General features: G+C 32.2%; 1 protein-coding gene across 4 annotated transcripts in view; it reads right to left on the bottom strand.

The window, feature by feature from the left end:
• Positions 1–11,814, bottom strand: part of LOC148615349 (diacylglycerol lipase-alpha-like) — a 58,583-nt gene continuing 46,769 nt past the window's right edge. For all 4 annotated transcript variants that reach the window (XM_088590255.1, XM_088590256.1, XM_088590257.1 and 1 more), the window contains 5 exons: positions 11,313–11,381; positions 9,664–9,736; positions 8,399–8,598; positions 6,352–6,487; positions 1–3,451 (listed from right to left, as the gene is read on the bottom strand). In XM_088590255.1, the coding sequence (XP_088446381.1) occupies positions 2,309–3,451; positions 6,352–6,487; positions 8,399–8,598; positions 9,664–9,736; positions 11,313–11,381 (1,621 nt within the window). In that variant the 3' untranslated portion in view covers positions 1–2,308. The remainder of the gene's footprint in view (positions 3,452–6,351; positions 6,488–8,398; positions 8,599–9,663; positions 9,737–11,312; positions 11,382–11,814) is intronic.

Below are 11,814 nucleotides of genomic sequence, written 5' to 3'. Positions count from 1 at the left end.
TTTATGTATAAAACATTTTAATGAAATAGTCAGATTGTTACATAAAAATTTCAAATTTACAGAGAAATCAATTAAACAAATTGTATTTCTGTTTGTTAATATAGTTACTGAAAAAAAAGAACATTATTAAAACAGGAAGTACTTTTATTTGTGTTTAATCAGTAAGTTTTATTTGGTTGCTCCGTGCATGGAGTAAAGAAGTTGAGATTCATTAAGTAATATTAGAGTTACTATGAAGAGATTCAAATCCCTTCACCAAAACTTGCAGTAAAAATTTGTAGAAACTACTGAGATTGTGTAAAAGGAAACACCTCTGCAATATAAGCCTATAACCATTTAAAGCCAGGCTTTTGTCTTCATATAATACAAGTTGTAACAAAAGTCTATTGCACAAAATGAAAAATAATAATAATAGCACTGAAAGAAAATACATATATTTCATCATAAAGTAAAAAAAAATTAGTAATTGCACAAATTTCTGTCATAATTAAGGCTGGGTTCGTGTTGCAGTAAAAAACTTATATTACAGCACTGTATTGTAATACAAGATGTTATAGAAGTATCATAAGTGTATAAAATAGATATGGTGAAATGCAACAAATGTACTAGTGTATAACCTAAGTACAAAACAGAAGCTGACATTCATAAGAAAAAGGGAAAACAGAAAAGTAGTTTGTTGCAGTCTTGGGAATTTTAAATACCTAAGGAAGTAAGGTTATGGATATTCCATAATGATAAGACTATTGTAACAAAAGTTCACCAATCATAGTCCTAATGTATCATATCCTTTATACAAAACAATAAACATGAAAAACCCATGATATGAGAGTAGATATGAAAACTGCCAAAAAATGCCATAAAACATACATGTTTGTAATAGAGATTCCTAAAATCTTGCCCCCCTAAGTAATTAAACAAAACTTTTAAAAACAGTTATTAAAACATAAAACTAGCAAATAATACAAACTTAACCATTTATGTTATAGAGATTCATATGAAATATACTTACAGACAGTAAACAGTTGAAATTCACTCTTGAGGTTGTTATTTTTAATAAGTTAGAGTACCATGATAGATCAGCCGAACATTATTGCACTTAATTGAACACAATACACAATCAGAAACTGTCTTAATATATTTCAGACTGTATCACAATGTCTAAATTTAACCTGAACGCAATGTGAGTTTTTTTAAAACTAATTTCATTGTTGAAATTTGATTCAAAAAGCAAATATCTAATTTCAGTAGTAAGACACTTTCTGTACATATCATTAACTAAATTTTTTTTATGTAAATGTGATCAACATTTCGTGATGATATAGTCCTTAAATTTTTATCCTTCAATTAAATAAACGTTTCATTTTTTTGTATATTTGAATAACCTCAACCATGTGGTGCACAAAAAAAAAATAATGTGCTTCACAGGTTAGTCAGTGTGCATCACATGAGTGACTGAGGTTATTTATTCAATTATTGTATTTAACATGTAAATTATATGTAAAAATGATCACCATTGAGTACTAAAATTGTAACCCATAATATAAACATGATAATATCAAGACAAAAATGAACAAATTTTATAAATAATAAAATAAACACATTGCACCTGAACAAAACAACATTATAACACAAGTATCACAAAACATAACAACATTTATAATGTACACCTATACATAACACATTTTGTAAATGATACAATTTTCTAATATTCTAAAAGTTTTAAGTACAGAACACCATATAACAACCATAACAGTAGAAAATGTGTCAATATTTAAATATGAGTAAATCACTAAAACAGAGGGAAAAAGAAAGCATATTAAGTGTTTCAATAACATAATTTGTGGAAGTACTATCATCAAGCATACCTTTTAACCCCTCTTCATTAAGGGGGAGAATCCCACAAAATCATTAAAAAATTTAGAATCTTCCACATAAAGATGTAAGATTTGTGAGATTTTTTTGGTAAAAATTACTATATTTACTGTAAAAAAACTAAATAATTGAATTTTTACATAAAAATCTCCTACATGAACTGAGCCAAAGGTTAAAAGGCATGACCAAGTGAAGTACTAATGTAGTTATTGGATGACTGACAGATTTAATAGAATACAGGTATTTTTTACTTAACCTTACATACCTGAAATAGTTCTTTCTAAATTTCTGACCTTTTATAAAAACATTTCAACCATCTTTAATTCACAATTGAATAATCAAATCGAAGGAAAAACCTTTTTTAATAATATCATAAAATGTATTTTAGATTCATATATTAACAAATAGAAATAATTTTAATATATTTCCATGTTGCTCACACATCAGTTTCTTCAATAGGCAGATCAAATATATCGTCTGAGTGCGAAGTTGAGAGCCGTAGTTCTGAATCTTCCTCTCCTGATATTGAGCCATGTGATCCATTTCTCTGGCCATGAGAACAGACACAATTATGATTACAGTTAACATCGTGCACCGGAATCAGATCATCTATTTCAAACACATTATTAACATCCTGTAAATGAGCAATATCACCCTGCTCTTTTGACCGTCTCATCACATACTTTTCTGACAATGTCTGAATATAGGAGTCAGACTGTGATGAATGAAGCAGTTTTTTCTGTAATTTTGAACATTCTGAATGTGAGATTTTTAACGGAGGATGAGCATGTCTAGACTCCTCCTCTAACATTCGATTAGTTTCTGAGGTCTCTGATCCTTCACTCATGTACTCCAAATCATCCTCATTAGCCTCACCTACAAAATGTGGATATCCAAGTCCCGCTGCTGAATAATAACTATTTGGATTTCCATATTCGGACTGATTCATCTCAACAGGAGAATGTCTCTCATATGATTGGTCCTCTGATTCTGATTCAGTCCTTGTATTAAATGTTGACTGGTCAGGTGAGTCTTGATCACATGACTCACTCACAGTATTAGTAGTTTCACTAGGATTGTTTGAATTTGATTCTATCCTCACAACCGGGATATCAAATACTGTACCATTACTTGGGGTTTTTACTGTTGGAGATTGCTGAATTGTTTCTAAAGGACTTTGTAATGATTTCCTTAAACTGTCTCTATTACTGCTTGTTATATTTTTAAGACTACTAGAACTGGCCAAACTAGACCGATCAGACAATGTCTCTGGACTTGCAAGCGGTGCGTCTTTATTTTCATTTAAGTTCAAGGTCATCTTTGGTTTATTTTTAGTAATCACAAGATTTCCTTCAGCATCTACTGAATATTCATTTTCTGTGTGGTAGTTGCTCATATCATAAATAGGTAATGGACAAGCACCTTGTTGTTGTATGGCAACTTCAGGGTGTACAAAAACATTTACTTGTCCAGGATCAAGAACAGAATCTACTGAGGGAGTTCTGTTGTTCAATAAATTCTGTCTTTCATCCTCTGTCAAAGTTCTCACAGGTTTAGGTGGAGCTACATTGACCAAAACCTGAAACAGAGTATAACAGAAGTTCACAACCGTTTTCATAATTCAAGAACTTTATTTAGTCTACTCTATGAACAGATTAGATACATTTATTTCTTTTCGGAGTTCTGTACCTATGAACTGACATTCTTGTTCATTTAAACGCCTCATGATGTTTAGGTTGTAAAAAAAATCAGTTGTCTTAAACATATTACTAGGAACTAGGAATTAGATTTGACAACATTCAAATATTCATGTCTATCATGTTAATACACACCGAAGCAGTATTCATACATATTACTTATGTTAGGATGTCTTCACACACACCCAAGCCTCCTCAAAGTTTCCTACTTTGTTTTAGCTCATTTGAAACTGAAAACCAAAAAAACTAGTCCAATGTGAAATAGGACAGGTTGGTATATGAAGGGGTAGAACAAGTCGCTATCTTCAATGCTATCCCGCCAAGAGACCAAAAATGAAATCAATATCTTCTCTTTTGCACCAAGATTTTATCATAACCTGACAGGCTTTAGAGGCTTTTCAAGAAAGTGTTCCAAGTCAATGGCTAATAATCTTCTCAAGTTAAAAAAAAAATCTTTTACCTGACACATATATAATTAAACTAAAACAATTATTGGTATTTTCTTTTTCAGAATTAATTCCTGCACTCCGTTTCTCAACAAACTGATATTTTTTTGTCATAGCTAGGCCAACAAGAAGGCAATGTGTTCTTTTGAGTTAACAAGACGACTAACATTCCATGTTAATCACCAATTTTGTCAATAATTGAGATGGCTATAACTAAATAATTCTGTTTTGTTTTATTTAATTATTTTTGCAAATATATGAAATATTCACAAAATTGACCAAATGTGAACAAGTATTTGCCATAATTGAGAAATGACTCTTTCAAAGCTGCTATTTGAAATGAAAAGTTGATATTTTACTGCACATATTAGATATTAAAAAATAATTGAATAATAATAATAATAATTTGAAATAATAAAAACAAGAGGCTCCCAGAAGCCTGAATTGCTCACCTGGTTAAATTTTTGCCTTTCAAGGGCAATAACTCTAACAAGCAGTTGTCCCACAATTTTGACACCATGAAGGCTTTGCTAGGACTCATGAGGATCATTTCATCAATCCAAAGTTTCATTCTATCTATTATAGTTTTCAATATATTGACTGAAAACTGCAAAAAACGTAATTTTTTGCCTTTCAAGGGCAATAACTCTTACATGGAGTCGTCTGACAACTTTGATCCCTGGAGACTTTTGTAGGCCTTATAATAAGAATCATTTCAGCAATTGAAAGTTTCATTCTATTTATCATAGTTTTCAAGATATAGGCTGAAAACTAAAATAAAAAAGTCATTTTTCACCTCTCAAGGGCAATAACCCTTATATGGAGTTGTCCGACAACTTTGATCCCTGAAGACTTTTGTAGGCCTTATAATAAGGATATATAAGCAATTGAAAGATATTGGCCAAACCTACGGTTTTGGAGATACATGCAAAAAACTACTGTACAACCCCTATGTTCTATTTTTAGTAATAGCGGCCATGCTTTTTAACCGATCGAAAATCCAAACGGTCATTTTGTAAATGATTCCCTGAAAAACAAAAATACCAACTTTCATTGAATCTGTACAATAGTTTTGGAGGAGAAGATTTTTGAAAGTAATAACATCAAAAACAGCAAAAACATCCAAAAAGGGCAGGAACTCCAACATGAGTCAGGTCTCACTAACCACTTCTAACGTTTCCATTACTTTACATGTTAAAAAAGTAATTTTCAAAGTTTCACTGTGAATTCCCAGGACAAATGACATCTTTAAGTTGCATACTGTTGCGAAGCTTGGAAAATAAGGCTTCCAAAATCATTATGCTAATGGTACGATGGTTGTAGAAATTCTTCACAAAATTTACTTGAATAAATAATACTGAAAATCCACATTTTTACCTGTGCACCTAACTGACAGCATGGAGGCAAATTACTCACACATGTAAACAATATTCATACACTTTTGTAGTTAACTACATATATGATTTTAAAGTACACATTCTCAGCTTTATTTTGACTACTTTTAATCATAATACACACAAATAATGCACTTACAATGCATATGTCTGGGTTCAGTGGGGTTTTTTTTGGGGGAGGGTGTAGGTGGCCATTTGACCCAGAAGTGATTAGTGAGACCGCAACAGATTTTCACCAAAATTTGACCACAGTTAGATCTTGTCATGCTGAATACTTTTATTCCGTCAGAATTTGGCTAAACCTAACGGTTTTGGAGATATATGCAAAAATCTGCTGTCTGACCGCTATGTTCTATTTTTATTTACGGTGGCCATGTTTTTTAACCGATCAAAAGTCCAAACCGCCGTTTTGTGCAGGATACAGTCATTATAAGTTTCATGCAAATCTATCCAGGAGTTTCAGAGGAGAAGATGTTTGAAGAAATTGTTAACGACAATGAAATAAGCTCTATCGAAACATTATTCAGCCATATTATATTCTGGTGCATTAAATTCTTAAAAGTTGATAAGCCTGCTATCCTACTACTAAAATATCATCTTTTAGTTAAACACTTTTAAAGTCAAGAAATCCTTCCTTAAAAAATAAGAATAGTTTTACCTACATTCTTACCCTATTTCTTCATTCAATTTAACCTTGAACAGACATATTTTTTCTTGGCCTAAATATAACTATATCATGCCATACACCAAGACAATCTTAAAGTGAAAATGGACACTTTTACAAGAATAAAATTCCCTTTACATTGAATTTCCACTAAGAATGTTTTTCAGTGTTTAAGATTTAAGGGGAGTTATTAGTCCCACTAGTACTTTTACTTCTTTATTGTTAGCATTGGTCCTGCGTATATTTTTTCCAATTATATCCCTTGTTTCAATAAATACCTTTTCTAAAGCATCCATGACATTATCAGGCATGTGATCATTGATCATTGTAGGTGACACAAGCACTTCATCAAAGCTTCTGTTATCTGCCCAGATAGCCTGATATACTGGTTCACTGCTTCCACACAGAGGAGACCTGTAATATAAGTATACATAGAAAGCTCAATTTAGTGTCATACTAGATATAATTAATTCATTCAAATCTGATTAAAATTCCAAAAACTTGAAGTAACGTATAACAAAACTAAACAAGGAGAAAAGAAAAGGTATCATGTTAAAGATACATACTAAAAGTAAAATATGTAGAAACTGAGAAAAATGCAATTAAATTGTTTTTGGAAAATATAAGGAGAAACAGATGCAGTCATTTACAGCCAATACAGTACTTCTAGTGTGAGTATAATAACTTGTCGGTATCTTATTAACTACATATTGTCCATATGACTGTATTGCAACATACATAGAGAGTAAGAAAACACAATGTTGACAAGGAAAATGACAAAGTACAATACATAACATAATATCACATGTTTTTTTCCTTAAATTTGAAGATAAGAAACAGAACTTTAACTGCAGTTCTATAAACTTGGGGACCCATTGTTTATTTATTTGTTTTTTTGGGGTATTATTATACCCCCTAAAAAGTTGAGGGGAGATATATAAAAATCACCCTGTGTGTCCACATTTCTTGTAGGCACAAGGGATTTGATGAAATTTTATAGGAAGTTTGGATATCATATGTAGATGTGCATGAAGGAATATGATTACTGCAGGAGGACTCCAAACGGAGATAATCCAAATTAAGTGCAACTCCTCTTAAACCATTCAAGGGATTTTGATGAAATCAGAGAACTTGAGGGAGACAATCCAAATTAAGGGTCTCACATATTAAAACCTTGCAAGCCTAAACTGCTCAAGGGATTTTGATGAAATTTTATAGGAAGGTTAGGTATCGTATGTAGATATGCATGAAGAATTTTAATTACTGTTAGATGATGCAAAAGAAGATAATTCAACAAGTGTTTTACATTTATGTCCATTTGAAGCTGGAGTATTCTCCCTGTGAGATTTCTCACAGTATTTCTAGTTACTATTGTCATTATCTAAATATAATTACTGTATGAAAAACTTTCGATATTTTATGGCCCCATAGGGACCAGGTGTCAGATGAATAGGCCCACAGCAGCCCTAAGCTTGTCGTTAAAGGTGACTAAAAAGTGCTCAGAACCCTGGCCGGGAATAGGGCGCTCTGCCCACAGAGCAACTGGGATGTGTGCCCCAGGTGGTGGAATGGGGTACCCCTGGCATGTTACATGCTAGGGTTGTTTGGCCATATTGCAGAAAACCTGACCACAAACCATAGTGGTGCAAGGTGTTGGGAAAGTTGCCACGTTCCTCGCATGTTAAAGAACTCTGCTGTGGTATTTGATAGGAGTAGGAACCTTTGCGTTCCGCCACAGGAGGCTAATTTGCCTGACCCTACCCATCCCTGCCTATTTCTAGTGGCAATCAAAATGTGTCGACCCTATTATCCTTGAGTCCCATCCCATTTTTCATGCTCATTTCATCACTTATTTCATGTTCATTGCCTGAATATAGCTGAAATATTGCTGTTCTTAAGCTAGAACCAGGCATAAAAAACCATTATTATCACTTATCCTACGGAATATGGGTATCAGCTAGAACCAGGCATAAAAAAAACAGTATTATCCCCTATCCTATGGAACAACTTAGGCTAGAAGCAGGCATAAAAAAACCAGTATTATCCCCTATCCTACAGAACAACTGAATCTAGAACCAGACATGAAAAAACAGTATTATCCCCCATCCTACAGAACATTGGTATAAGCTAGAACCAGGCATAAAAAAAAACCAGTATTATCCCCTATCCTATGGAACAACTTAGACTAGAACCATGCATAAAAAAACCAATATTATCCCCTATCCTATGGAACATGGGTATAAGCTAGAACCAGGCATAAAAAAAAAACAGTATTATCCCCTATCCTACGGAACATGGGTATAAATATAGCTACAATCCACTCACTTTTTCCTCTTAGGATGATTCCTGACTACATGTATGATTTTACCAGGAGGAAATAGAGGTGTGTGTGCAGACAGAGTTATATCTGAATCAGAAGGATGAGCATTTAGATCTCGTTTCTCCAGTTCACTTCTTATCTCTTCCAGATTCATTTTATTAGTCTCTGATGATCCACAACAAATTCCTTTCATTATGATCTTCCACTGAAAAATTATAAAAGGAATCAAAAGATTTACAACCTAGTTCTATATAGCTATAATTATTTTTGATTATTCTATACAGCTCATTGATAATACATCAAACCTTAAATAATCCTCCTAGTACAAATTATAATTTCAATTTCACTTTCAAGTACATGTAATAACAAGATAACAGTCAACCAGAAACAATTGCCATTTGAATTCTCCTATTATATTTTTGAAGTCCATACTGGCTTTAATTTTAGCAACTATATCTGGCATCACAGTAAACATCCCATGTAAGTACAGGTGAAAATAGTTTTAAGATATACATGTCAAAAAGCCTTCATTTAAAAATTAAACAGAAAATGCTGGGTTAGGATAAACAGGAAGTAGAAGTGCCTGAAATCTGCACATCCCCAGATATGGAACCCTACACTGAAATTGCATACCAAATATCTAGTGACTGTGATTTATAGTTGGAGAACAAGAGGCTCCCAGGAGCCTGAATCATCGCTCATCTGGTTAATTTTTTGCCTTTCAAAAGCAATAATTCTAACAAGGAATTGTCTGACAATTTTGACCTTAGAAGACTTTGGTAGACCTTATAATAATTCAGCATTCGAAAGTTTCTTTCTATCTATCATAGTTTTCAAAATATTGGCTGAAAACTTAAAAAAAAGTACATAAATAATAAATCACTTTTCACCTTTCAAGGGCAATAACTCAAACAAGGAGTTGTCCCACAACTTTGATCCAATGCAGACTTTCGGAGGGCTAAACCTTATGATTTTGGTGATATATGGAAGAAACTTCTGTCAAATCAAAAATCCCCACATTAGTTCCATGCAGAATGCCCTAAGGAACATTCATACCAAGATTGGTTCTAATTGGTAAAGTAGTTTCAGAGGAGAAAAGTTTTGAAAAATTGTTAATGGCAGTGGAAGGGGAAGACAGAAGCAAAGTGATGTCAATAGCTCACATGGCCTTAGGCCTGGTGAGCTAAAAATATTATGAAATATTTTTGTCACCTAACCGCTATTCACCATTCTATAAGTAGAGTGCAATACCGATGAACTGATACAGTACCTTTGAATTGTTGCTCATTTTAATCACGTTAATAAGGTCTGTTCTCAACACTTCCATTTGGAACAAACCAATTCTGTAAGATAAATAGTCATACCACCATTAAATGACTGCTATAAAAGAAAAACCACAAACATGTTATTATAATTTAGTCCATTTTTAGTTTCCTAGAATCAATCATGAGAAATTCATGATCATATAGATTAAGGTATATCATACTTATTTAGTATAACATGGATCATTCTTTTCTGTCAAAATTAATGTATACACTTTCAATGAGCAAATACATGTAGTGTTTGAAATGATCTTAAGAAAACATCATCTTTAAATTATGTCCTATAGGAATTTAATAGAAATTTTACTCTTTATTTATATTACAAGAAAAAAGTTTGGTGACTCCCAATTTTTTCCAAAATAAGAAAGAATGTCAGATAAGTGTTCTTTGTACAAATAAAAAAATCACAGACTGAAGTCTTCAAAGTCTTTAATTGTCAAATATAATCTGTAACTGATTTTGGCACAAATGGGATGTGCTCTAAAATGGGGTGACTTTCTCTAAATCTCGGTTCCCTTGATATGATTGCATACTCTTTCGTAACCGTGATAACCGAATGTTTTCAATCGAAACAACTGGTTACCCAGAGCCAGATTAAACAACTGGCAATGGCTATATATAGATATGGGGTGCTGATAATATATATGACCTATATATAGTTAACTGTAACAAGCCCATGTGTTTGAATCGGAAACTGGGTATCAATCATTTTATCTTTTAATGTAAACTTCTCGTTCTCGTACAAGCAAAAAAACACATACTGACATGTGTATGATATTTTTTAAAAGAGGCATGTTTTATGATTTTTGGGTTGCTTATGATATTGACCAGGGAACTAGATTAGGAACCATATTAAACAACTGGTAATGAATATTCATAGATATTGGGGCCATACTAATGTATATGATCTATAATCTTGTAACGAGCTCCCTGTACCTGAATCAGAAATTGGTTAATGTTCAATGCTAACCAATCATTTCATGTAAATTTTCCATTCTCATACAAGCAAGAAACACAAGCAGAACACACGAGTATGATATTAAAAAGGTATATTTTTATCTCGTATGAAGCTATAACTATGAGGCTATGGCGATAAACACTGCACAAATCTGCAGCATTATGTGGAGTATAAATATATAAGTATGCAAATCATATGTGAATATAAAACCCTAAAATTTCAAGTGCAAGAAGTCGCTAACAATGTTAGCGACTTAAAAACAACATCTATATACCAGTTTTTTATAAAGTTTTAAAATAGTAAAAATACCCAACAGAATCTTTATAATTTTTTTTTTTTAAAAGAATATATAACAACATTTCTGACAATAACTTTTGAAAAGAGTCAGTGGCATATCTTAAATCTCAATAGTTTTTTTTTTTCTGCAATCTTGACTTGAATATCAGTAAACTAATATTTTTGACATAAAACATATTGAGACATTACTTCAAAATTCAACACTTAATGAATTCTGAACTAGAGGACCTAGAGAACCTTAATCCTTTAGCTGATAACATCAAATATCTTAAAACCAAAAGGTTATATTCCTATCATGCAAACTTTATATTACCAGGTCCTTGTGAGATAAAAGGGAATTACCTAGGGACAACATCTTTACCAACAACTACTGAAGTGATGAAGGATTTAGTCTGTTCTACACAAATTTCACTGAAAAAATAGAAAAGTGTTCATAAGAATATCAAATAATAATAGGACAATTAATTGGAAACTGTGAATAACCAAAATATGATCACAAGTCCTGAAGTTAGGCAAGATTGAATGAGTGTTCGGAATTGTTCTTGGCATGAGTTAAATCTTCAAAGGGTTCTTGGCTTCAGTGATTATATTTTGATTATTCATGACAACCAATTGATTATCATATTTATCATATATTCACAATTCATTTCTACTTTCAACAATTTTAATTTTTTAATCGGTATATTGACATGTGCCTTGTGGTGTATTGGTGGGACAAAGTCTGGGAGTGAAATTACAGAATTTATTTCACAGTGTGAACTATGAATTTTTTTTAACACAGGGAACATTTGATAAATCACTACTATCTATGTAATAACAGTTTATTTCAGCAGTCTTTGATCAT

This window comes from Perna viridis, chromosome 6 (assembly GCF_037379345.1).
Source record: "Perna viridis isolate PV_CMFRI_1.1 ecotype Kerala chromosome 6, ASM3737934v1, whole genome shotgun sequence".
Taxonomy (NCBI): domain Eukaryota; kingdom Metazoa; phylum Mollusca; class Bivalvia; order Mytilida; family Mytilidae; genus Perna; species Perna viridis.
Note: the sequence above shows the minus strand (reverse complement) of the source record. Positions and strands in the feature narration are given on the sequence as shown.